This window comes from Leopardus geoffroyi, chromosome B1 (assembly GCF_018350155.1).
Source record: "Leopardus geoffroyi isolate Oge1 chromosome B1, O.geoffroyi_Oge1_pat1.0, whole genome shotgun sequence".
NCBI classification, from domain to species: Eukaryota; Metazoa; Chordata; class Mammalia; order Carnivora; family Felidae; genus Leopardus; species Leopardus geoffroyi.
Window position 1 is genome coordinate 202332785 of NC_059327.1, and position 27786 is coordinate 202360570.

The window sequence follows — 27786 nt, forward strand, 5'->3', positions numbered from 1 at the left end:
TCACACATGGCCCTGGAAGTCGGGCGTGGGGCAGAGCCGTGGGGTCAGGGCTCCCCCACGTCTGACCCCGAGAGGAGGGTGGGGAGGCTGTGTCTGACCTCTGACAAAGGGAATTGGTGGCCAAGCCAGGGCAGACACGGGCCTCAAAGGCCCCACACTGGGCGGGTGCCTGTGTCCACCCACCCGGCCACCGCACCGCCCGGGGACTGAGCCCCTGCCCGTGAGGGATGCCCTTGGCCCAGCCAGGAGATAGTTTCTGGACCATACTTTGGGGGCGGGGGGCGGGGTCTGTCTGCACAGTCTTCTCCCACACGGGATGGAGGGAAGGGCCTCGCTGCTCTTGTCTGAGGACAATGGGGCTGCCTCTCCCCGGCCCCCTCTCAACGGGGCTGAGGACGGGGTGCTGCTCCCCCCGACCCGCCCGGAGCAGGCATGCTGCAGGTCTGAGGCGCCGCCCGGGGCGCTGCCCTTGGCCGAGGGTCCACGTGGCTCTCCTCACCCTGGCACGGAAAGAACTCGAAGGTGGAGGGTCAGAAAGGAGCAGAGGAGGCTCACAGGGTCTGCTCCCAGCCTGTGGTCTGCGGGCCACGCCTCGACCAGAGCCCCCCGGGGGAACAGCCCCACCCAAAACGGGGCCACGGCAGGTGGCGGTGGTTGTTGGGGGGGGGGGGGGAGCCGTGTGCCCAGGGCCTTTGGACGTGTGAGCAAAGGGAGCAGACACGTCTCCCTGGTGACCTACGGGGCGCACCATTTCCGGCTTTCCCACGCACGGGGGCGGGGCGCACCATTTCCGGCTTTCCCACGCGGGGGGGCGGGGGGGGTGCACCATTTCCGGCTCTGCTGCTTTTCGAGAGAGTCAGCGCGACCAGCGGAGCCGGCACAGGCGCCGGAAGGACCCGTGGCGGTGGTCAGGGGCTCTCCTCCCAGCCGACTGACAGGGCTCGCACCGACACGCCCCGTGACGTACGCGGGGGACGCACAAGTTCCGACGAGCCCCGTCTGAGACCGACACACGGTGGAACGATCCAGCTGAGCTTGGCTCGCCTCCCGGTCCCTTCGGGTCGGACGTCTTCCACCCGGCGCGGTACGGGCTGGGGACTTCGTGCATCTCGGGGGCGTCAGCAAGAACATCCCACCTGCTTCCTCTAACGCCTCGAGGGTCTTCCTAGGCTGTCTCCGGCCACTAGGGCCTCTCGACAAAGTGCCGCACCGGGCGGCTTCAGCAACAGACACGTGTTTCTCGCGGTTCTGGAGGCTGCAAGTCCCACGCCAAATTGTGGCGGGGTCTGGTGTGCGGCGAGGGCCCACCTCCCCGCTCGCAGGCGGCCGCCCTGGCCTCACGTGGCCTCACGGTCTTTCCCCCGAGCACGTGCAGCGAGAGCGAGAGAGACGTCCTGGTGCCCCTTCCGCTTCTCGTAAGGCCACCGAACAGGGCCTCGCCTTAGTGACTTGGGGTAACTCTGACGGCCTCCCGAGGACCCATCTCCAGAGGCGGTCACGCTGCTGGGTGGGGCTCTAACACACGAGTCGGACGCAATTCAGTTCCCAACGTGCAGGAGAAGAGCTTGGCCATCTCCCTGGCGTGATTTGCGTCCGACGATGCCCGTGCAGGGATGCGAACGGCGGGCGGTCTGCACCCCGGGAGGAGGCGGGACCTCGGAGCCTGTCCGGGCGCATCCTGCCCCCGCCACCCTGAGCCCGAGGCCACGGACACGTCACGGCCTCCTGTGCTTTGCTCTAGGTAACGGCCGGGAGCGGTCCCTCTGCCCCTGGCAGCTGACGTGGGAAGGAACACGGGCAACGGGCGAGGGCTCTCACAATGGGCCCCGGGGCCGGGCGCCGGGGGACGGCCTCGCCTCCCGTCCCTTCGGCTCGAGCTCCGCCCTCACCGCTCACTCCTCTCGCCACGAGCTGCCCACGTCCTCCTCCCAGGAACATTTACACACCGACAGAGACGGAGCTGGACTCACGAGACACACAGCAAGGGGCACGGGCGGACACACAGGGCTCGGGGAAGCCATGCGGCGGACACGGGACAGCGAGACACAGACGCGTGGCGGGATGCCCTGCGAGCGCCCACAGCCCGCGGCACTGCGCACCTTACCTCGGAAGTAGGGGATGTAATGATGTCTGAACACGGATGTAGGGCTTGGGTGTTGGGACAGGGACAGGCAGCTACTGGTACCAACACTCACAGTACCAGCTGCGGGCAACAGAGAGCAAGTCAGAGTCCCCCCCGTGCTCGCCGGCCGCAAAGCCACAAAATATTCCTAGGCCCCGCTCTGCTAGGAACATTTTGCTTCCTCTCCCGAAGAAAGCGCACCATTTTGAGGCACCTGAGGGGGAGTCACCGAGGACGCTTTAGCTCGGTCGGCTCCGGGTCCCGCTGGGGGGGGGCCCCGCTCTCTAGGGGACAGGGCGGCAGCCCCCGGCGTGGCCTGATGGCTGCCACCGGCCCCCGGAGGCCTGCCTGTCACTCCACCCCGGGTGGGGGGGTGCTCCGTGGGATCAAGGACAGGCGGAGAGCGGCTGGCTAGGCCGGGGCGAGCGCGCACGGGAACGGTCGCCCGGCCTCGCCCCGCTGAGGCGCACGTCTCAGCTCTCGGAGGTGGCCACCCGGCCAGGCACGGCCACACGCCCAGGTGACCCAAAGGACGGTGGTCGGGGGTCAGGAGAGGGGCCCTCAGAGAGGGCGCGCGAGGACGCTGACTGCCCTTCACCCCGCACCCTCCTGCTCACCCGCTCACCCACACACTCACTCACCCACCCACACACTCACCCACACACTCACTCACACGTTTACCTAGACACACCCACACTCACCCACTCACTCACACGCTCATCCAGACACACTCCCCCACACTCCCCCCCACACTTACCCAGACACACACTCATTCACACACGTTCACACTCACCCACTCACTGACATACCCACAGACCCACTCATCCAGACACCCCCCCCACACTCACACATTTACCTGGACACACCCACACACCCCCACTTACCCACTCACTCACCCACACACTTACCTAGACACACCCATTGACACACATTCACACTCACCCACACACACACATTTACCTAGACGCACCCACACTCACCCACTCACTCACACGCTCATCCAGACACACCCCCCTCACTCCCCCACACACTTACCTAGACACACGCACCCATTGACACATTCACACTCACCCACACACTCACACATTTACCTGGACACACCCACACACCCACACTTACCCACTCACTCACCCACACACTTACCTAGACACACACACCCATTGACACACATTCACACTCACCCACACACCCACACACTCACACATTTATCTAGACGCACCCCCACTCACCCACTTACATGTTCATCCAGACACACACACCCACCCACACTCACCCACACACTTAACTAGACACACACACTCATTGACACACGTTCACACTCACCCACACCCACACACCCACACACTCACACATTTACCTAGACGCACCCACACTCACCCACTCACACGCTCATCCAGACACACCCACGCACACTCACCTACACACTTACCTAGACACACACACTCATTGACACACATTCACACTCACCCACACACTCACTCACAGACACACACATTTACCTAGACGCACCCACACTCACCTACTTACTCACATGTTCATCCAGACACACACACACACCCACACTCACCCACACACTTACCTAGACACACACTCATTCACACACATTCACACTCACACACACACACTCACATTTACCTAGATGCACCCACACCCACCCACTCACACACTCATCCAGACACACCCACTCACACTCACCCACACACCTAGACACACACACCCATTGACATACATTCACACTCACCCACACACACACCCACACACTCTCACATTTACCTAGACGCACCCACACTCACCCACTTACATGTCCATCCAGACACACCCACCCACACCCACACACTTACCTAGACACACACTCATTCACACACATCCACACTCACCCACACACTCCCACTCCCACTCCCACATTTACCTAGATGCACCCACTCACACGCTCATCCAGACACACTCCCCCACACTCCCCCCACACTTAGACACACACTCATTCACACACGTTCACACTCACCCACTCACGCTCATCCAGATACACTCCCCTACACTCACACACTTACCCACACACACACACACACACACTCATTGACACACATTCACACTTACCCACACACTCACACACCCACTCACACATTTACCTAGATGCACCCACACTCACCCACTTACATGTTCATCCAGACACACCCACCCACATTTACCCACACACTTACCTAGATACACACTCATTCACACACATCCACACTCACCCACTCACTCACGCACCCACACACTCACACATTTACCTAGACGCACCCACACTCACCCACTCACTCACATGCTCATCCAGACACACCCGCTCACACTCACCCACACACTCACCTACACACACCCACTCACACACTCATCTAGACACACCCCACACACACTCACGCACACATTTACCTAGACACACACACACCCACATTCACCCACTCACTCACATGCTCATCCAGACACACACACTCCCCCACATTCCCCCACACACTTACCTAGACGCACACCCATTTACACACATTCACACTCACACACTCACCTACATACCCACTCATCCAGATACACACACACACCCAGACGCACACTCATTCACTCACCCACACACTCACACACACTCATACACTCATTCATTCATTCACTCACCCCCACACACCCAGACACACACTCATCCACACAGCCACTCCCTCATCCATCTACCCACACACTCATCCACACCCCCCCCCCAACACACACACACTGACTCATCCACTTTCCAGACACCCAGTGAGCGGGACGTTCCAAGAACATAGCAGGGAGTCAATGGAAAGAACTGCAGACGAATGAGTTGATTTTTCCACAAAGGCTGTGAAACTAAGAGCCAGAGTCCATGGACGTGGAAATGGCGCCATGCAGCAGCCGCCACGGAGGAAGCGGCTTGGAAAAATCCCTCACGAAGGCAGAGTGTGCATGGAGCATCCTGCGGCTTTGACACACCGAGGGCAGCGATGGGCTTTCAAAGCTAAGGGACAGCAATACGCAGCCGGGCGCCAGGCAGGGAAGGAGGCGCGCTGGGTGGGGGGGGGGGGAGCACCCCGCACCGGGCGTCCCCCTGCGGGGACGGGCCGCCCCTGGCCTCTCGCCAATTTCCACGGGGCTGTCTTTGGGGCCACCAACCCAGCTGCGCGTGAAGAAAGCTGGCTCTCTTTTTGGCCGCTGACGCCGTCCTCACGGCTCGAAGCCCCTCAGACCCCAGGTGAGCCCGGGACTGACGGGCTTCTGGTCTCCAACACTCATGCTCCGTAACCTTCTTGCCGCCCGTGACCGAAACACCAGCTCGGCTCTGAGCGCTTGGTGCTGCCTGCATGTTCCCGGACGGCCCCTCTGACCCGCGGGTTCACCAGCTGCCTCTGCCGTCCCCCCGCCCACCACCATGGGCAAGTTAAACGGACAGCTTCTCTCGTCACCCACCGGGAACCGCACGCCCGGCCCGTCGTTTTACCAGGTGTGTAAAGTAAGGCACGGATTCGAAAGAGAGGGAGGGCAATAGGAAGCAGATCTTCATCCGGGGTCAGGGAAGCCGCGGGCGCAAAGTACCTGGACGGCTGTAGTGCTGGGGCGACCGCGAGGTCGGGGTGTAGCGCCCGAGGCTGACGGAGCCGGTGGAGCTGGGGCTGGAGGTCCGGCACTGCTTGTACGAACGGTCGTCCTGATCCCCCTGGGAGGGAAGGCGGCCTGGTGAACGCAGGAGCTGAGGGCACTGCCCGCCCCGCCCCGCCCCGCCGCCCACCCTCCTCCTGGCCTTCGCCCCCCAGACCCTCGGGGCTGACTCAACGTGGCCTCAGGGTGAAAGCCTTTGCACCTGCCGGGGCACATCTGGAGGGCCAGGTGGGGGCCTGACCTGGCGCTGACACCACCCCGCCTTGGCCTGTGCCCCCGGATCCCAGAGGGCAGGGTCCCCATCAGCCCCTCCTTGTGTCTGGGCTCCCCAAAAGGTGGAGGAGGGACCTGGCTGCACCTGTGCTCCTGCCCCACCCCCTTTCCGGCACCCGGGGTCCTGACAACCGCCAGGTCTCTGAGAACCTTGAGCTTCTGCATTCTCCACCCCCGCCCCCACCTGCCCCACAACGGGGGCCCCCGGGCCTGGGAGGCACCACAGCACCCCTCCCAGGCCCGAAGGCTCGGTTGAATCGGACCCGCAAACACTGGCCCACAAGACTCCGTTCAAGCAGGACAGGCAACCGTTTGGAGCGGGCGGCAGGCGGCATGAGATGACCCGGCAGCAGGGACGGGGGACGGCCAGGCTGCAGGGCACGAAGGCCGCAGTCGTGAGACGGCCCAGGATGCCGTGGGGCCGACGCCGCTGGCTGGGCCCTGAAGGCCGGCACGGGGACGAGCACGGGCGACGAGAGTGTGGGTCTGGCGCTCCCGGCTCTCGCCCTTTCTGGGCTTTACCTTCTGCCTCCTGAGGCTTGCCCTCCGACCGAACCCACTGAGCCGCCGTCCCCGAAGCCTGCCCGCACACCCGCCTCCAGGCTCTGCTCAGGCCGGCCCTCGTGCTGCGACCGCACCTGCCGGCCGGGCCCTGAGCCCGTGTGGCTCGTCCCCACCCACGGTGAGGGGCCCCCTCGCCCCAGGGGTGGTGGCATCTCTGGCCGTCCTCTGCTCAGCCCCTCGGGCCGGCTTCCAGCCCACGGGCGCCCTGTCTCCTCGCCTAGCCTGTCCGTGGGGCTCGCCGGCCACGTGTGGTTGTAGAAGCTCCACACGAGCTAACCACCGTCCCGGTGTCGCCGCGTTCCTGGACCCGAGGGTCCGACGCCAGTGCAGATGGAAGTCTGACTGACGGCTGTCCACGTCACTGGCTAAGGCTGGGAAACAGGGACCCAGAGCCGCTCACTATAAATCTAACAGAGGAACGCTTTTGGAATATTCATCTGCGAGGGTCTGGCTGCCTCCTCGTCCCACTCAGAGGAGTGACATGGGCCCTGGGCTAACCCAGGCTCCCGGGGTTTTTCTCCAAAGAAAGCCATGGGGCGCCTGGGTGGCTCAGGCGGCTGAGCATCTGACTTCGGCTCGGGTCAGGATCTCACGGTTCGTGGGTTCGAGCCCCGCGTTGGGCTCTGTGCTGATGGCTCGGAGGCTGGAGCTGCTTTGGATTCTGTGTCTCCCCTCTCTCTCCCCCTCCCCTGCTCATGCTCATGCTCTGTCTCTCTCTCTCTCTCTCTAAGATAAATAAACATTAAAAAAAATTTAGAAGAAAGCCATGACCCAGACCTCGAGAGAGCCATGTTCCACGTGTCTGTGACTGCAGGGCCGACAGGTGCACAGGGGGCATGCAGATGAGATGTGATGAGACGGGATTATAAAAATAACCGACGCCGAGGACGGCACTTCCGGCCACCAAGGACCGTGGCCCCAGACCCCACGGGCAGGAGCCACAGAGGCCCTGCTGGGGGTGCCGTGGCGGTTATCTTTATAACCCGGGGAGGGGGGGAAGCACCATGAGCAAACTGGGTGGGAGGGTGGCGGGCCGGGGAGCAGGCAGTTACCTCTGTCGGTGTTGGCGAGAGTACCTGTGGGGACTGTGGACACAACAGAGTGGCCTGTTAGTGCCTTGGCACCGGGAAGTCACGCGGGGAAGAGGAAACAGCCCAGGGCACAGACACATCCTCACGACCAGACCCTCCTCCAAATGGGCAAGGAACCCACCACCAGACACGACACAGGAGCCAAGACCTTTTTGGAGAGGTAGGGTCAATGGCACCCCAGGAAAGAGGTTCCCCAGGACACTTCTCTGAGTGCACCCTACGCCCACTGCTCTCCCGGGAAGACGTATTTTCCTAGAGGGAGACGGTCAGGGCCCAGGGTGGCAACATCCTGTGAGTCCATCTGCCTCGGCCTTCTCCGGAAAGGAGAGAAAAGGGGCCCGGAGAAGAGGAGGGTGATTCGGGGCCTCGGGGTGTGGGGTTTCCTTCTCCTCAGAATGGAGACTGAGGCTCCGAGAGGTGAAGCCAGATCTCTGAGCGTCCAGCCTGCTCTCCTTTCCCTGCGAGGTTCCCGCACTGGTGCTCAACGGCTGGACGGCTGCCATTCCAGAGAATTCCAGCCCTGAGGCCCAAGTCTGCTCAGCGCGGTGCCCTGAGCCTCCTGTGGCTTCCCAGTCCCCACCCCGTCATGTGCCCACAGAAGGGTCCCCGGGGAGACTGGCACCAAGCAGGCTCCCAGCCAGGGTGTGGCAGGGCCTGGAGAGGGGGGAGCCCTCAGGGGCCCTGAGCTGAGGGAGTGAGGGGGCTCTGACACCTCAGGACAATGGCAGACGCCGGCAGGGGGGCCACGGTGACCAGAGCTGGTGACCCCTGGTGACAGGGCTCTGCCTCTGTCAGCCGCACGGCCCCTGAGCCTTGCGTCCTCATCTGTATCCTGGGACAGTCACTCCCGAGGTGTGGGGCCACGGGCCACGGGTACACAGGAAAGCCCGGTGTCAGTGCAGAGTGAGCAGGCCTGGGGGAGTAGGGACCGTGGCACTACAGCATGACCGGTCCCTGAACAGAGGATTTCTGTGCCCCGGGCTGCCCTGCATCTGGCAGGAGAGCGTCAGTGTGAACACATCTGACCCGGGACCTCCCTTCCCACCCCCACCCCCGCCCCCCCGCGGGTAGCACCCACGTTCGCGTACAGCGCGCCCCACTGGAGGGGTGCAGGGTCAGAGGCCACAGCGCGGACCGTGTGCGTGTCTGCCGACATTCATGTGACCCGTGGAAGCAGGACGGGCAGCGACCACGCCCCGCGCCCACAGGCGCGCGTGGCCCTCCCCAGCCCCCGTCTGCGCGGGAAACCTCAGGCCCCAACCAGCGAGGGCGGGGTGTCGCACGGCTGCCAGCGGGTCGACGGGGAACTTGAACCCGGCCCTCTGGACCTGGCTCCCCTGTCTTCGAGGCGGCGTGAGGGGCGGTTAAGGAAACAGCCAGAATGGGGTCTCTGGGGCAGAAAGGATCCTGTCTCGGCTGGGGCTCGCCACTTGGGGGACCACGGCCAAGGGCGTTGACCTCTCTGACCCTCTTCCGGCGCTGTCCATTGGAGCCTGGACCCGGTGCTGGATGCCAAAGCCCCGTGCAGAGCCCAGGTCCATGACCGCTCCCTGCCCTGCCTCTTGACGGGGCTCATCGCCTGGTCCTCAGGTCCCAGGGGTCCCCTGCGGCAGAAGCCAGTCAGGAGGGGTGCCTGCTGGCCGCGGAGCAAGGGAAATGGGGTCCGTCTCACCCTCCCACCTGCCTCCGTGGCTGCACCCGCCCACGAGCATGGTGTCCCCGAGCCTCAGCCTCGCTCCCAGAGAAGCAAACAGGAAGGCCCCGGGGGGGATGTGCAAAGGTCCCGGGTTCTCCTGCCCCCAGGGGAGGGCCCGTCTGGGTCGCCCACACACGAACAGCACACACGCTCAGGCCGACAGCCGGCAAAATGCTCTTCTCGTCTATCCCGGGCGCCCACAGCCACACGCAAGCCTCAACACCACCGAAGACAAGGGAAAATCAGCAGGGGCTGCGTGTGAAAAGGAGCAGAGTCACCCCGGAGGGACACTGCCCACGGACACGAGGGAACCGGTCATTTGCGCCCCAAACAGGGGGTCGAACCAACACAAGGAATTCACGAGACTTAGGGGCAGGCCAGCCGCTGAGGACGGCGGCCAGGCCAGGAATGTTCTGGAGAGAGGAGAAGGTCACGATTCACGCAGGAGGGGAATCGTCCCGAACCGAAGAAAAGGAGACTGTCGCTCGGTTCCCGGCACTTTGCTACACACGGGCACGTCTCCCGCGTTCCCTCCCGTTTCAGGGGGCCCCTCTCGACTCAGCCCTTCAGCCTGCTGCACGTGGCCCGCGAGGCTAGGGGCGGGACCCGCTGCCGCCTCCCTCAAGGGGAGGCGCACAGGCCGTCAGAGGGGGCGGAAGCGGACGGGGCCCCTGCCATGGGCACCCCTCCCCCCCCCCCCCCCGCAGGTGCCCTACCTCGCTGCAGCTCTGTCTGTCCGCCACCGAGTGGCTGATGTACGGCGAGTAGGAGATCATGTCGGGGCGGTCGATGTTGTAGATGGCCTTGCTTTTGGGAAGGGCAGCCAGGTCCCTGTAGTCGAGAATCTCATCGCCCAGCTTCGCCTGAGAGGAGACAGCCAGCAGAGGGCGCCGTCGGCCCCACACCCCAAGGGCAGTGGCCCCGGGACGCGGCCCGCAGCAGGTGCTCCGGCAGCCGTGTGGACGGCGGGCCCCGCCCCAGAGCCACGTCGCGGTGACACGGGGTGAAGGGGCAAAGGCGTGGGTGTGTGTGGGTGTGTGTGTGTCTGTCACGTGGGCCTGAGGCCCTCGGCCCCACCTCGGAAGACCACGTGGTCCTGAGGAAGCGTCCCTCAGGCAGACCCCCTACGCCGAGCCGGAAGCTTCCACAGGGACGGCTCGGGGATCAGAGACACGGAGCCCGTGACCTGCCTGGTGCGGAGCCCGGCGGACCGTGAGGCTCGGCCCACCGCCCAAACACACGTACGCACGCACGCGTCTATACGCACACGGTGTGCGACGCAAGCAAGTGTGCAAACACCGGGTACACGCTTCTGCACCCACACGCGTGCACAGAGAACGTCCTAAGACTGTGGAAGTCAGCCACCTACCCAGCCGCCTACTGGCTCGTGCCCCCGGCCACACACTGGCACACACGTCTGCACAACCCACACCCTCTCCCACACCACACTTGCAGACGCACCGGTCACCCTCACTCCCACACCCACGCCAATGCACGGTCGCGGCACCCGGGCCCACACGCTCGCTCATACACACACGCACTCACACCCACATACCCACTCCCGTGCAACAGCACATACTTGATCACATAGCACCCTCCCAAACCAGTACACATCGACACACACCCTTACACGCACACGCACGCACACACACGCACGCACACACCCACACCCACTCCCATGCAACAGTATATACTTGCACACATGACGGCACCCTCCCAAACCAGTACACATCGACACACACCCTTACACGCACACGCATGCACGCATGCACACGCACACACACACACACACACGCACACACACACACACACACCCACTCCCGTGCAACAGCACATACTTGCACACATAACAGCACCCTCCCAAACCAGTACACATCGACACACACCCTTACACGCACGCACACACACGCACGCACACACCCACACCCACTCCCATGCAACAGTATATACTTGCACACATGACGGCACCCTCCCAAACCAGTACACATCGACACACACCCTTACACGCACACGCATGCACGCATGCACACGCACACACACCCACACGCACACACACCCACACACCCACTCCCGTGCAACAGCACATACTTGATCACATAACAGCACCCTCCCAAACCAGTACACATCGACACACACCCTTACACGCACACGCACGCACACACACGCACGCACACACCCACACCCACTCCCATGCAACAGTATATACTTGCACACATGACGGCACCCTCCCAAACCAGTACACATCGACACACACCCTTGCACGCACACGCACGCGCACACCCCCCACTCCCGTGCAACAGCACATACTTGCACACATAACGGCACCCTCCCAAACCAGTACACATCGACACACACCCTTACACGCACACGCATGCACATGCACGCGCACACGCGCACACGCACACTCACACCCACTCCTGTGCAATAGTACATACTTGCACACATAACGGCACCCTCCCAAACCAGTACACATCGACACACACCCTTACATGCACACACGCACACACATGCACGCGCACACGCACGCACACACACCTATACACACACGCACATGCACACACACACACACACACGCACCCGCAGCAATTTTGAGTTCTTGAGATATGGCAGCAAAGTGCCTGGCGACTGACAGGCCGGCTGGGCCCCGGGCTCAGTGGGGCAAGGACCGCGCCCCGCCCCACGGCAGGCGCTCACTGGTGACACTTGCTTGCGCTGGCGAGGGCCCCCTGGTCCCTTGCTCCCCTGTGACTCGGCCCAGCCTCCCCCCTGCACCGCCCCACTGCTCCCAGGCTATTGCCCCCGGCTGCCACCCCTGCCTGGCTCCGGGGGCTGCCTGGGGGCACACGGCGGGCTCAAACAGGTGCTAGAGCTGGGCAGGAGCAAACACGCAACCTGACCCCCAGCGGTCACGGCGGGGACGATTATCTGTGTCGGTCCCCACGTTCCCCTTGCAGGTGCCCACGTGCCCACCCGTCCTGGAGCCGACGCACGGGGTCACCTCCTCCCCACCGCGTTCCCCTCTCGGGATCCGTCTCAGCCTGGCGTTGCCGGCCGCGGGCAAAGGTGGCGGTCAGGCTGCCCCCACCGGCTCGGCTCTCCCCAGACCCGGAGAGAACCCTCTACTCGACCCCGGCGTCCCGTAGCATCCGTACCAGGGCCGGCACGGGCCCCACGCTCCTGTCCGCTGTGCGACTAGCTGTCCCTTTCCAGCCCAGGCGGCTCTGGTCCAGGCCCTCACCGCTCACATCTGGACCCAGCAAGAGCCTCCTGGGGGCCTTCCTGCCACACTTGCTCCGAACAAACGTCGCCAACGGCAACTGCCGATACCACGAGCTCTTGCCCGGGATGGCACGAGACTAAGCCTTCTATTATTGGCTCACCAAATTCTCAGAGCGAGCCCGTGCTGGGGGCACCCACGGTCGCTCCACTTCATCGACGACGAGTCCAGAGCCCAGAGAGGTTAGGTAGCTCGCCCAGAGTCACACAGCCAGGGAGGCGTGGGTGGGAAGAGGCCCAGGCTGTCTGACTCCAGAGCCGTGCTCCCCACCATCGCCCTCTTCCCTGCCAGGGCCGCGTCTCTGGAGCCCCAGCGACGACACCCTGCCCTCCAGCCCCTCTGGGTGGGTGACGCAAGCCCTGGCTGTGGTTCCCCAAGTGCGCTGCTGACATTCCCAGCCTGCTGGCCCTGAGGGGTCTCCTCCCTGTGCCCCCGCATGCCAGGCTCAGCCCCCGGTTCAGTAGCCCCAGCCCACCGCCTCTAGGAAGCCTTCCCTGACCACCTGACCCCAGGGCTCTCATGAGTCTGGTGGGTGCTCTCGGGGTGAACGCTGCTGTTTGTGACACAGGTTGAGAGAGTGAATGTGTGAGGTCTCAGATCTCTGAGTCTTCCCTTTGGAGCCTGGGCAGGGTTCTGAGGACCTGAGTTCAAATCCTAAGTCTGGGGGCACCTGGGTGGTTCTGTTGGTTGGGTGACCGATTTCGGCTCAGGTCATGATCTCGCAGTTTGAGTTCGAGCCCCACGTCGGGCTCTGTCCTGACAGCTCGGAGCCTGGAGCCCGCTTTCGATTCTGTGTCTCCTCCTCTCTCTGCCCCTCCCCTGCTCACGCTCTATGTCCCTCTGTCTCCCAATAATAAATAAACGTTAAAAAAAATTTTTTTAAAAATTTCTGTCTGTTGTCTGTAGTCGGGATGGGCCCTGATCAGAACTTCTGAGCTGTCCCTCAGGGGACCCTGTGCCTCTGCCTATCCTAGTGACCTGCCCCTCAGAGCCATGCTACCTGCCACAGGGAGCTCCTTATGGCTGCCCAGCCATCCAGAGCCCGGGGGCCTGGCACCTGCTGTGAGCTTGCACTCCCGTGCGCTCCCTCTCTCTCTCTCTGTCTCTCTCTCTCTGTCTCTCTGTCTCTTGGCCACGCCCATCCCAGTCCCTTTTGCCTGGCTGTTCTTCCAGACCCAGTCCAGGCCTCCCTGTCTGGGAGACCGTCCCTGCTCCCCTCCGCCATCTGGTTTCACGTTTGTGTTTGTCTCCTTTAAGTCAAGGTGAGGACGTTGGTGGGCACGTCTGTCTCCCCTTGTCTGGGCCTGCGGCTCCTGGGGGCCCCACCGAGTCTCTTTGATTCATGATGGAGTCATTCTCCCTGACTCCGTGCCCGGCACGGCAAGGTCCTTGGGACGTGCTTGAGAACTGAATTAAAATCCACGGGGCATTTGCCAAAGTCAGGAGGACGCTCTGGGCCTCCGTCTCCGCATGTAAAATGGGGACACCACCTACGTCTTGTCCACCCGCTGGATTCCGCGGACATCAAATTCAAGCTGACAGTGGAGTGAGGGGCGGGGCAAGGCCTGCAGGTGCCTCCCCCCCAGTCCCTGCCTCGGGATCCCACCCCGATCAGAGCATCTGCCCGCGGCCGTCCCAGCCCCGCGGTGCCCGGGTCAGGGAGGCCGGCCCTGCCCTGGGTCAGCCCCTGACAGCAGGGACCGCAGAGGCGGCCTGATGGCACCATTACTGCCCGCTCCCACCCTGGAAAGTGGCTCCGCCTGGCTCTTGAGCATCTGTCCCGCCCAGCAGGGCTCACAGACCCATTGCCTCCCCCGCCGAAGCCTTCGGCGGTCGCCGTGACAACAGGCTCTCTGACTGGCGGAGGGCCACTGGGGCGTGTGTACAGGTTCATGTGGTTTCCCTGCACCTTTCTCTCTCCCACACTCCACCTGGCATAATAAACAATAACAATACACGGCCACACAGGACATCATACTTACGATGCGCTGTCGATAATAATACGTCATAACGCAATAATGCTGATGTTACGCTATGCCTAGTTACTGACTTACTGCCATGGTGAACAGAGGCTGCAACAAATAATTCAGTGTGACCTCACTGTGGTTAAAAGAAAATACACAGAGAGAAAAGGGACCCAGAGACCCACGGGGCATGCTCCAAAATATTAACAGTGGCCACAAGGGCACTGGCGGGTGACAATGGTATTCATCTTTCCTCTCGCACCGGTGAGCTGCCGGACTGCTGGCATCCTTCCAAGCACACCGAGCCGCCACGGGGACCAGGGCCACCCTCCCGCGGTCCGGCAGCAAGCACGGGGTCAGGCGCACAGTAGGGCAACAGCAGATGCCAGGAAAGACACGAAAGCGAAAGCAGGGCAGAGCCCCGAGATAGGAAGGGCTCGTCTCGCAGGACTCACGCCTCCTCGGTGAGGGAGGTCGAGGATGTGCGCCAACTGGGAGCGGACACCACGCTAATGGGGGAGGGACGGCCGGGGTGCTCCGGCCTGAGGCCCGTCTGCTTCAGTCGAAGGCACACCCAGTAAGCGCCACCGTGGACGGGTGCGGAGCCTTGCAAGTAGTTGTGACAACGGTGACCAGTGTCTCTGCTCACTGCACGGTCACAATACCTGGTCTTTCACAAACACCAGTGTGTTTAAAAGAGTGGTTCGTGTTTGGGGCATCTGGGTGGCTCAGTCAGCTGAGCGTCCGACTCGGGCTCAGGTCACGATCTCACGGTTCGTGGGTTCGAGCCCCGCGTCGGGCTCTGTGCTGATGGCTCAGAGCCTGGAGCCTGCTTCGGATTCTGTGTCTCCCTCTCTCTCTGCTCTGTCTCTGTCTCTCTCTCGCTCTCTCTCTCAAAAATAAACATTTAGAAAGATCCTATCACGATTACTATTTTTAATGACAGCGATGCACTATGGGCTGGGTTAGGTCCTGCCAAATCCATATTTTCACATACATATACCCATATGCACATGTACATATAAATCTGTGCACACACGATATACCTATATACACATATACCACGTGCACACATACACATATTTAAACATATACATTCACACATGTGTATACCATGTGCGTGCATACACACATATATGCACATACCACACACATCTGCATGCACATCTACCCATATGCACACACATATGCACACCCATACACATATATATCCATACACAAACATACACATATTAAACACATACATTTACACATGTATATCCCCATATGTGCACGCCCACACACATCTGTACACACATATACCCATATGCACACACACGTATGTAAACACACATACGTTTGTACACACATATACCCATATGCACACACATACACACAAACACCCACACACATATGTAGCCATATGCACACATGTAAACACATACACTTATACATGTATATACATATCTGTACAGAGATATACCCATATGCACACACACACGTATGTAAACACACATACATCTGTACACACATCTACCCATATGCACACACATATGCACACCCATACACATATATATCCATACACACACATACACATATGTAAACACATACATTTACACATGTATATCCTCATATGTGCACGCCCACACACATCTGTACACACATATACCCATATGCGCACACACACGTATGTAAACACACATACATTTGTACACACATATACCCATATGCACACACATACACACAAACACCCACACACATATGTAGCCATATGCACACATGCACATATGTCAACACATACATTTATACATGTATATACACATCTGTACAGAGATATACCCATATGCACACACATATGCACACCCATACACATATATACCCGTATGCGCACACACACGCATACACACGTACACTCTTTCATGAAAACGGGACCGCATAACATAGATTATCCTTCACAGGCCTCTCGTAGGAGCACGTTAGAAACGCTTCCCAGGTAGCAGGTGCAGATCTGCACGCCTATTGGTGACACCAGCCCGGTCCCCCGTGTGCCGAGTATCACTTTTTCGGGCAAGCCTTAGCTGCAGGACAGGGAGGCGGTGTTGAGCTGACACCATTATGGACAACAGTTGTGAGCACATCGCTTTGGGCACCACCACCACCTCACCCAGGAGCTGCGGGGTCACGTGATGGTCCTCACCGAAAGCTTGGAGTTAACCTCACGAAGTCTGCACCGGTCTGCACCCCACGGCCGCGGCGAGAGCCCCGGCTCTGCACCCCAGCACCTGAGGACGCCCCGGCCCCCAAGGGCACCCCTGGCCATGACCCAGGTCCGGACCCTCCCACCACGGGCCTCCCCACTGTCCAACTCACATAGATCACGCGGCTCGGAGACCCCGAGGTGCTGGAAGCAGGGACAGAAATGATGCTCTCTGAGGAACTCCTGGTTTCCTGGAAAGGAAGGCGACAGGAGGAGACTGAAAGCAGAATATGTTGATTCCAGAACCTTCCAGATGCAATTATCACAGGTCACACTCCGACAGAAATGCCAGTAACGACACTTTTTTTTTTTTCAGATTGAAAGAGTTCTTAAAATAAACACGTGGGCTTGAATGAGCGGCTGGAAAGCTATAATCAGACACGCGGCAGGTGACGCCAACTCCGAGCCGACCAGCACGTTCTCCGTGCCGCTGGAAACGCTCCGATGATCACCCGCTTCACGCAAAGAAATGATCTGTTTTTCGGAGGACGAGAGCAAGGGATCCTGCGCACTCCAGAGGCCAAGGCCGTCCCTTTTACCCAGAATTTGCTGCTCGGAGATGTTATTTTCCACCTAGGTTATAGGGGTGGGGGCGTGTTTAGCTCGTTCCACCAGCCCGGTCCTCTGCTGTCAGACTCTGCGGCCACCGCATCTGTGACCTGCTCCCCGAGTGCCCACCCCTGCCCCTCCTCCCTCCTGGGCCACATCGCCTGCTTCCCCGGAGGCAACAGTTTCCCCAGGCCCCTCCTCTGTTCCGCACGCCAGGCCCTCCCAACCCTGCGTGGACACCCTTCTTCCCCGGCTCCCATCACTCATACCGGCGTCCGTCCAACCCCACCGGTAGGACGTGCTCGCCCCTCCTGGTCCAGCCTCCACCCCTGCCTGGCCTCCCCCTGCCTCCTGACAGCTCCGGCTGGCTGCCTCCTACCTTGTCTCTATCCCTCTCGGTGGCCCACGCCTGCCGCAGTGGCCCTGGGAGGGGCCACATCACAGGCTGAATTATATCTCTCAAAACTCGCATGTTCAAGCCCTAACCCCTGGCACCCCAGAGTGTGACCATGTTTGGAGACGGGGCACTTAAAGATGTAATTAAGGTAAAATGAGGTCACTAGGGTGGGCCCGGTGTCCTTACAAGAGGAGGATATCAGGACACAGATGCACACAGGAGACGACCACGTGAGGACACAGGGAGAAGACCGCCGTCTACACGCCAAGGAGGAGGCCTCAGAGGGAACCAACCAGCCCACATTTTGAGCCAGGACTCCTAGCCTCCAGGACCGGGAGAGAATAAATCCCTGCCGGCTGAGGGTCCAGCCTGCACCATTGTACACAGCGGCCCCAGGACACTGGCACGGGCCGTGGAGCCCTGCCCTCCCAGCTGGAGGATGCCCAGCACCTCCTACACTGTCGGCAGGACAGCAGCAAGGACAGGGCAACACCAGGAGCAGATGCGAGGCCACCACGGCAGTGGGAGGGACAAACCTGCAAGGTACAGGGGGTGGTGCCCGGGGAAACCTGACTGCAAGCCTGCTTCTGCATCTGGGGAGGAAAGAGAAGAGGCAGAGGGCGTGATGCCGGGGCTCACCTCTTCGGTGAGGCGCCCGCTCGCCCGCTCATCAGCGCCGGCCGCCCCCTCCACGCTCCTGGGTACGGCTTCCTCCAGGACCGGGCGTGGGGCCGCCCCCTCCCCTCCGGGCCTGCCCTGTCTCCCAGGGCCGCTGGGCCCCAGCTCCAGGCCCCCTGGAGCTCTTCTCCAGCGACTTGGCAGGCCTGGGGCCACCCTCGGCCAGGCTCTAGAACAATCCCTCAGTCTCAGTGCCCTGCAGAACCCCCGGCTCCCCAGGCACAGGCCCCGAGACCCACCTCCCGCACCACCTGCCAAGGCTCGGCTCCAGGAAGACATCTTCTCCCCCACCCTGCCGCCTAGGCCCGTCCAGGGGGGCCGCCCCTCCCCGTCGCCCGGGGGGCACCCTGCGGGAGCCCCCTCATCCCACACGTGCCTCCAGGGCAGGGAGGCCGCCAGTCTTTCCCGCGTCTGTGTTCCGCCACCCAGCCAACGGGCACTCACGGGCCGGCTGTGTGTTGAGTGACCCAATGACCAAGGACGTGCCGGGGACGGGCAGTGAGGGCCACAGCCTTCCGGAAGGCTTTCCTTGAGTGCCCTCAGCAGACACCCAGGGGCCATCCTTGCCCTGGGGAGCGGCCGTGCCCCCGGGGTATGCGGTCAGGGAGGACACAGTACCCTCTGCCTCCTCGCCCGTCCCTGCAGGGACCCCAGGGCCGGCCTCTCTTGCTGGAGAGCAACTGGGAGGCCGGGACCCAGCTGGTCCTACGGGTCCCGGAGCCTGGCAGGGGCGGACCCCTTGGTAAATGACGGGGCTGCTGGCCAGTTCCTGGCGGGTGCCTCTTGTCTGGATCACCCCCCACCAGAGACTCAGCGAGGCCCACGCCGCCTCTGCTGCGTGTCTCCGGGGCTGGCTCCGCCACGCTGACCCAACGCTGGCCGGGGCTGCTGGCTCGTGCTCCCCGACCAGCTTGCAGGAAGCAACACAGGACACGTAGGGCTCTGCCTTCCTGTCACCCGGGCACTCACCGCCCGGCCCCGCCCGGGTCTATTCTCATTTCTCAGGCGAGACAGAAGAGGCTCTGAGGGGCTGGAGCGAGGGAGGGTGAAGTGAGGGGCAAGCAGGGCACGGCCGGGGCCTGGATGCCGTCCCAGGACACAGAAGGGCGGGCCCCGAGCCGTGCCAGCCCCAGGGCGCAGCACCGAGGGGACAGCTGTCCTCATGGGACGGCCTCGGCCCCAGATGTTCCCAAGGCGTCTGTACAGACACAGCCCAGGAAGCCAGCTCCGGCTGCCCCCTCTCCTTCTCCCCGTCCACTGTTCAGAGGGCCTCCCTTCCTCGGGCCGGCGGCTGCGGTCATCACGGGCGGACCCCTGGGCTGAGAGCAGAGGGAGCTGGGCTCCCCGCAGGCCCCGAGGCCAGCCTCGCAGCCGGGTCCAGAGGCCACGAGCAGGGCTGGCCACCCGACCTGTCCTTGAGCGGGCTGGCCCGGGTCCCCCATTCTAACCCGGTCACGTTCCGGAGACGGGCCTGGAGGCCTCTTGGCATGTGGGGTCCCTCCGGCAGGTCCCTCCGATAGGCCTCTGGGTTGGGATTCGGGGAGGAGTCCCGCAGACAGGACCCCGCGGTCACTTCCGGGTCAGGGACGCTGGCTCTGTGAGGGCAGGGATGTGCCCGGGGTGGCACGGGGGCGGGTTATGGAGGGAATCGTGGGCTGTATGATGTGAGAGGATGCGGTGCACAGTGGGGCGTGCCCGCCACTTACTGTGACCCTGACCGTGAACGAGACCAACCGGGCATAGCCTGTCACCGTGGGAGCAGAGTAACATCCATGAGGATGCCCACGTGTGACCAAAGGGTCTCTGCCGATGGGAGGAAGGAGCTCGAGATGGGAGGTGGGCTCCCTGGGGTCTCAGGGTCGTTTGAGGGAGGCTGGGGGGCCGGGGCCCATGTGGCGACGAAAGCGGGGTCTGAAGGACGTGGGGCCGGGAGCCAACCCCAGAGGCTCCAGATGTGGCAACGAATGAGGACGGGCTTCTCCCTGGAGCCTCCAGAGGGAGCACAGCCCTGCTGGCCTGTCCTCAGCCTCCGGCCTCCGAGGGAGGGGATACATCTGTGCTCCTTTAAGCCACTAAATTTGCGGTAATTCATTACAGCAGCCACAGGAAGCCACCGTCTCCACGGCTCTGTGTCCCTGTAGCTGGGAGGACCGCCGTCATGTGGGCCTGTCCCCCTTCCTCACCTTCACACAGTCCCCCGGTGCAGGGCCTGGGGAGGGGCGCCATCCTTCACAACCTCTGCACCCCACCCCTGGCAGCGGGGGGGGGAACCCCCAGGGCACAGTAGCTTCAGTCCCCGAGATTGAGGGGCAGGGGGCAGGCCAGGCGGGCGGCTCGCAGCCCAAATCCCAGGAATCTAGCCGGAAGGGTGACAGGGGACAGTGAGCCCGGCCGCTGAAGCCCCCGGGGTCTCTTCCCAGGCTGTCGGGCTCCCCCGCCCCTTGCTTCCCTCTGCACGCTCATCAGTCCCTCGGCCTCCTGAGTCTCAGCAGACATGGGCAGTGGCCCAAGCCAGGGTCCAGCGGCCACAGACCTGCCCTCCCCAAGGGGACAAGACCCCGCCCTCCACTCCTGTGGCTCCCTGTACCCAGGGCCGGGCCCCCTGCCTCTCCCCACCCCCCAGGCCCGAGGCCGGAGCAGTGGCCACATGGAGGTCTGTGCCCACCAGCGCTTAACGCTGAGTGGACCTCCTCTCTGTGGCCATCAAAGGCGACCATCTGAACCCGAATTAAACCAGAGCCCTGTGTAGGCGCTTTGACAACTCAGAGAAAAGCAACTGGCACTACTTGAAAATCGGGAGGAACGAGCTGGCAGGCAGAAGGAAGCGTCAGGCTGGAAGAGGAGAGCTCAGAGGTGCAGTTCCCTCGGGCCGGCCCGGCGTCCACGGAAAGGGGCTGAGCAACCATGCGAGGCTGTCACGGGTTAGGGGAGGCCAGGGGACGCGAGAGGAGGCGCCTCTCCTCCACGGAGCCCTCCTGCCCCGGCCCAGGGCCCCCTGCCCTCGTGTCCCGGTGACAGGCTGGGCGTCCCTGTGTGCCCACCCATTCCCCGTGTCCCCAGCACTCTGGGGCAGGACTCGGTCACCTCTGGGCCCCGGGCCAAGAACAGGGCTCGGCACAGCCAGACGCTGGGTAAAGCTCTGCTGAATGAACGACAAACCAAAGAGGCGGCACCGTGAGCGAGTGCGTGAGAAGCAGGGGCCTCCGAACCCACCGGACTCAGTTTCTACAGGATGCGGGAGCACTTCCCTCTGCTGGGGTCTCTCGGAACAGGCTTGGCAAGCGACGGCCGACCTGGGGGAGCCCACCCATCCTGCGGGGGCCCGTAGGAGCGTCTCCTCCGCCAGCCAACAGCCCTGTGAACCTCAGCGGCCTGAGCCCATGGGCTCTCCATCCAGCCTCACGGAAATTCCAAAAACCTTCTAGTCCCACAGATGGGCCCAGCTGGGGCTTGCCGGTTGAGCCCCGCCCTCGCTGCAGGGCTAAGGGCGAGGGGACTCTGCCTGCCCACCGGCAGCCCTCCCCGCTCCCTCCCGCCAGGGCCGCCCCGGCTCATCCCGCAGGCCTACCTCCCATCTCATGTCCTCCCGAGGCCCTGCCTGACCATCCATCCTGCCCCCGACACCAGCCTCTGTTGCATCATCGCTCGTCTGGGAGTCAATTTCCGTCTCTCCCTAGAACTCGGTCCCAAGAGGGCAACCCTTCTTCCTCACCGTGACGCCTCTGTGCCCGGCGCCCAGCTGGGCCTCTGGGCAGCGAGGGATTTGCCTTGTCCAGAGAGAGCCCTGGCCTGCGCCCTCGACCCTGAGGGGTGGTCTGTGTCCACCTGATAGACTGTCTGCTCGGGGAGGGGGTCACCCTCACCCAACAGGCTTAGGGTGGGGCCGGCACCAGAGAGACACCGTGTGATCTGGGGTGAAATCAACCATGTGGCAATCAGTCAGTCAGTCAGTGGAGCCCCAGTAAGATCTCTGGACACACAGCTTCCCTGGTTGGTAATACCCGGCGCGTGCGGTCACGCGTGGGCGGGGGGGGGGGTGCCACGTCCTGTCTCCGCGGGAGAGGAGCGGCTCTGGGGCTGGACCCCACCCGGACCCTGCCCCGCGCCCTCTTTCTCTGGCTGATTTCTCGTGCAATAAACCATAATCGTGACGAGGATAGCCTTCAGCGTGTCTGTGAGTCTTTCCAACGAACGACGGAGACCGAGGGCAGTTTGGGGCCCCTCAAACTTGCAGCTGGTGTCATAAGCGTGGGCAGTCTGGAGACTATTTGGAGACCTGCTAACGTCAGAGCTGTCCCCAAGCTTTTGCGGCCCTCGAGTCCACGGGACCCGTGGGGAGGTCAGCGGGCCAGCGCTGGGAGGCCCCGGGAGGCCCGGGCGTGCCCCACCTCGCGCCGGCCCCTCGGTGGATCCACCCGGCACACCTCAGCACCCCCAGGCCTCGCGCTGCCTGGCCCGTGGGCGGCTGTGACCAGCCGGTGAGTCTACAGAAGCGGGTGACCACACACGGCGCTGAAGAACGCACGGGAGCAGATCGTAAATTCCACCCACCTTGTTTTTGTCTTCAGTTCTGGCTGCTTGTCGGCACGCCGGGTGCCAGATGGAGGAACCTGCGGACAGACCCAAGAGGAAGCGCTCGGTGTCCCTTCCCGCGATGCAGGGGCCGTGCGAGAGTCGGAGGCCGCCTGTACGTCCGCGGCGCTCCCCTGGGACTCCCGGCACAGGTCAGCCCTCCTTCCAGGGCCCAGAGCACTTGCTCCCCCTACGGGGCCCCCCTGGACCTCAGCCCGACCCCCTGCTCCCTCTCCCTGTGGCTCTGTGTGTGGGTTTGTGCCCCAGCCAGGAGGGGGCGGTGTCTCTTCCACCCCAGAGACCAGGCACACAGAGCCTGGCACCTCATGGGGCTGACAGGTGCATGTGAAGGAAAGTGCTACATCCTATCTCCTGCTTGCAAAGCCTCCCAGGTCACAGGAGCTAACGCCTGGGGGTGGAACTTATCACTGTCCCTCCCTGGAAAACATCTGCATGGGCCTGGAGCTCCTAGGGAGACCACGATTTAATTGTGTGTGTGTGTGTGCGTGTGTGTGTAAAACAGTCATTTTTGACAACCGTTTTTGATGACAAAAGTCATAGATGAGTAATTGATGGCCCTTATTAACAATTAATAAGGTGGCGGGGTGGCTCAGTCAGTTAAGTATCTGACTTCGGCTCAGGTGATGATCTCACGGTTCATGAGTTCAAGCCCCACGTTAGACTCTGTGCTGACAACTCAGAGCCTGGAGCTGCTTCGGATTCTGTGTGTGTGTGTCTCTCTCTCTCTGTCCTTCCCCCATTCATGCTCCCTCCCCCCCTCTCTCTCTCTCTCTCAAAAATAAACAAACATTAAAAAAATTAAAAAAAATTAAAGAACCCCAACAAAATATAAGTAAGAAAATGAAAACCGTCTATAATCTCCGAGCCACTTCTGGCCGGGCAGCCTTCGGGCACACGCGTGCGTTGGTCGCAGAATGTGGATCATGTTGTACGTACGTATTTCTATGTCTTGGGAGCTTTGTTTTCGAGTCCTGCACATTCCCTCATACACTTAAACAGCAGAAGCGTAACCCTTAAGGGCTGCGTGGCATTCCACCACGTGGAAAGAGGATGAATCTGGGATGTGGGGTTTTCTCTCTAAGTCCCGTTGGGGGGGAGGGGGTCCACAGCACCCAAGTCCTAACACGTCCCTCCTACTTGAGGACTCCAAAAAGTGAAGTCTCGGCTCAAAGGGTGTGGGCGTTTTTAAGGCAATTTCCCAATTCCTGCCTCACCGGCCAGGTTCCTCACCACGTGGGTGTGCCCTTCGATTGTCAATCGAATGGGGGGAAATAGCATCTCGTTATTATTTTCATCCAGGTCTCCCCGACAATTCCTGGGACTCAACAGCCCCTCCGTCATATTTATCGGAAAGGTGTTGCCCACGGTAGTGGGGAGGGGGCGGCCTGTCTCACCATCCTCGAAGCTGCAGGGCTCACCGGGCCCCCTGCTTCATACAGCTTCGGCTATACAGGATTCACCTGTCAATGCTTTCACGGCGCCCCAGCATCCAGGCGGACCAGGCAGGGTGGGGGCCGGGCCCCCCAAGGGCCCCCTGGCCACAGGACTCCGGGGTTCCACAGTGTACCACTGAAAAGCTCCGACCTGGGTTTTGACCCCTTGTCACACCGACCGGGAAATCTGAAGCTGGGAGAGGGGTGGGACTGGTTCCAAGGTCCCACAGAAAGTCACGGGAGGGCCCGCTTTAGACACGGGGCGCCGGCCTCAGCCCAGAGCCATGACGAGCATCTTTATTCCCTGACACTGGGGCCCCCTTGATGGCGAGCTCGTGTCCCCATGCTTGGTGTCGGGCAGGCCTGAAGGCACTATTTACAGCAGGGGTGGTGCCCGGGGCAAGGGGCCCCTCCCGCCCAGACATCCGAGCAGCGGGGGGGGGGGGGGGGGGGGGGGGGGGTGGGGGCAGCGCAAAGGACCCCTTTCACGGACTCTCAAGCAGCGACTTGAGGAACAAGAGGGGACGCTGGGGACGAGGCCGTCCCAGCTGACATCAGCCCACGAGGTCCGGCTCAGAAAGGCAGGCCTGTCTGACACACCGCCCCGGGAGGACCACCGCGTGAGGTCATGGAACAGCCCGTGTGTGGCCCTGCCGTCCGCCCAGCCCCGCTCTGCTCCCCTCCAGGGACGCTGGACACAGAGGGAGCATTGAGAAGAAATGGTGGCCGCAGAGAAGGGGCCCATCCTCTGGGGGAAGGTCTGAGCAGCCCTGGGCACCCCGCCCCCACGTCCCGGCCATCAGCAGGTCCCACGGGTGCCTCCCGCACGCTGCCCGCCATCCCACCGTGTCACCCGGGCAAGCCCGCTCGGGCTCCGCTCCCCCAGCCCCGGGTTGCGTGGCCGGCTTCCCAAGCAGCACTCGAGCTACCGCAGGTGACCCGCCAGCAATCCCCGGCCCCAGGGGACCGGGCGGCATGGTCGGGTGCTCACCTTGAAGATACATCTCCTCGCCTTCCGCAAACATCCGGCCACACCTGACACATAGCGCACACAAGGGGTGATAGTGTTTCTCTCCTGCCTGTGGGAAGAACGGAGCAGAGGTGTTTCCGCTGAAGGGAGGGTGGTCAAGGGAGCACGCCCGCACGCGGGGTCCTCAGGAGAAGCAGAGGGTGTGGTGGGGCCTCCCGTGCGCCCCGGGGGCTCGGGACGGCACCGCGGAGAGTCCGGGCCCGTGGGTGCTCCCAGGCTTTCTGGGGTGCTGAGTGGGGGGAGCAGAGACCCAGCCGTGCCGCCCGACGTCCCCGGGGGAGCAGGGCTATCGCCCCGCAAATCCTCACAAGGCAGGGGGGCCCGGTCCCGTCCATCTCTGAGGCTGGCAGGGGGGCGGCGGTGGGGGACGGCAGAGGGGAGGCTGGAGCGAACGTGATTTCCCCAGGTGGAGGCACAGGACGAGTGGGGTGAAAGACGATTAAGCACGGTCCCACGGGTCCCTGTACTGCTCAGGTTTCTCACTGAGCATCTACTATTTTTATAATTCCTAACACCACCATCGGACTAGGTGGAAATATTAACACCGGAATGACCTGAACAGGTTATAGAGGCTGGTCTGGCTTCGTTCTACGTGGTGCAGGGCAGTCACCCCAGAAGAGCGTACTGGGCCCCTCTTCCTGGCCATGCCCTCCACCCTGGGGAAGGCGGGCCGCGCGAAAGCCCGTGCCTCACTCTCTCCCAGAATGGCAAGAAGGCTGAGCATCACTCCCGGGGCGTGAGCTGGTAATAACCGGTTCCCTGAAGGAGCTGGGAGTGGGGGAGCCGCATCAGGAACAGCTCCCCCCATCACTGGTGCCCCCGGCGGAAGCCCGGCCCAAGGTGACCCCTGGGCGAGGAGGAATCCAGAGCTCGCTCCCCTCCCGAGTGGGGTGCCCACGGGCATGGCCCACCGGCGTCTCCGGGCAAAACGCCAAGGTGCTGTGCCCTCCCCCCCCAACGCTGTCTGCGGCTCTGAGGCCTCAGGAAGCTGTTTCCCCCGGGAGTGCCGCCCCCGCTCCTGCCCGGGGCCCTGAACGTTCTTTATCTCATCTCAAAGGTGCCTCCTCCTGAAAGCCTCCCGGGCACTCCTCCCTCCTGGGCTCCTGAAGTTCCCTCTTCCCCACCTGGGGGGCAGGACCCCGCCACGGCCACTGCTAGTTGTGGGGGTCTGTCGGGGGAGCAGGTCACACGGCAGCCCTGGCCCAGGCAGAACCAGGGCAAAGCAGCCATTCCGGGGACTTAAAAAATGTTTTTAACGTTTATTTATTTTTGGGAAAGAGAGAGAGACACAGAGCGAGCGGGGGAGGGGCAGAGAGAGAGGGAGACCCAGAATCCGCAGCGGGCTCCAGGCTCCGAGCTGTCGGCACAGAGCCCGACGCGGGGCTCGAACTCACGAACCGCGAGGTCGTGACCTGAGCCGAAGTCGGACGCCCAACCGACTGAGCCCCCCGGGCGGCCCTGCAGTGATTTAAACATTGTGCCCCTGGACCTGTCCTCACACCCACCTCACCCAGGGCCCCCGCCGTCACCCTGGGTGGGGGGCAGACTCCGTGACCTCAAACAGCAGGAGTTCTGTGACAGCCGCGTGCAGGAGAAAGCTGGCCCTGCAGGGAAAACAGACCGTGGGGTGTACCCGAGGCGTCTACGTGTCAGGTCTACACCTGAGTAGGAGGAGAGAGAAAAATGCGGGGCTGGTTTCTAAGACAACAGGCTCGAAACCCCAACCAGGCGGATGAGACTCATCCGGAGTGGAGACGCAGCCCTGGGCCGCTGTGAGGGGGCCGGCCCTGCGTCCACACTCTCTGTCATCCGGGAAGCGCTCCCGTCCCCGGCCTGGCGAACGTCCCCACCTCCAAAAATAACGGCAACTCGGCGACCGTTACTGCAGCTCGAGCGGAGGCCCTTTTGCGCGCTACATGTCTCCACCCTCCAGAAGCCCTACGAGGCACATTATTGTCCTCGTTTTCCGCATGGTGCACAGAGAGGTGGAGGAAGCTGGGGAAGGTCACACAGCACACAGCTGGCAGAACGGGAGTGGAGCCCAGGAGTGTGGCCCTTTGTGGCCTCTCAGCCCCCGGCCTGGTGGTCCCGGCTCCAGGGTGCTGACCCCAACCTCACATGCCCCCCCAGTCCCCGCCCTAGGCAATCAACACGGAGACTCCCTGAGAGCGAGTCGAGAAACAGACACTGAAGAGTATGGATTCCATCCGCGTGAAGTTCAGGATGAGGCAGACGAGTCTGCTTCGT

General features: G+C 62.3%; 1 protein-coding gene across 24 annotated transcripts in view; it reads right to left on the reverse strand.

The window, feature by feature from the left end:
* ABLIM2 (actin binding LIM protein family member 2) overlaps positions 1-27786 on the reverse strand; it is a 145804-nt gene that overhangs the window by 44575 nt on the left and 73443 nt on the right. For 11 of the 24 annotated variants that reach the window (XR_006711611.1, XM_045474663.1, XM_045474661.1 and 8 more), the window contains exons 7-13: positions 25501-25588; positions 23035-23093; positions 16973-17050; positions 10099-10245; positions 7648-7680; positions 5696-5816; positions 2105-2203 (exon numbers count right to left, since the gene is read on the reverse strand). Coding sequence is in view for 23 of the 24 variants with exons in the window: in XM_045474663.1 (XP_045330619.1) it covers positions 2105-2203; positions 5696-5816; positions 7648-7680; positions 10099-10245; positions 16973-17050; positions 23035-23093; positions 25501-25588 (625 nt within the window). In the remaining variant the exon portion in view is untranslated. The remainder of the gene's footprint in view (positions 1-2104; positions 2204-5695; positions 5817-7647; positions 7681-10098; positions 10246-16972; positions 17051-23034; positions 23094-25500; positions 25589-27786) is intronic. The other 13 variants (XM_045474681.1, XM_045474679.1, XM_045474678.1 and 10 more) reach the window with 3 other exon arrangements.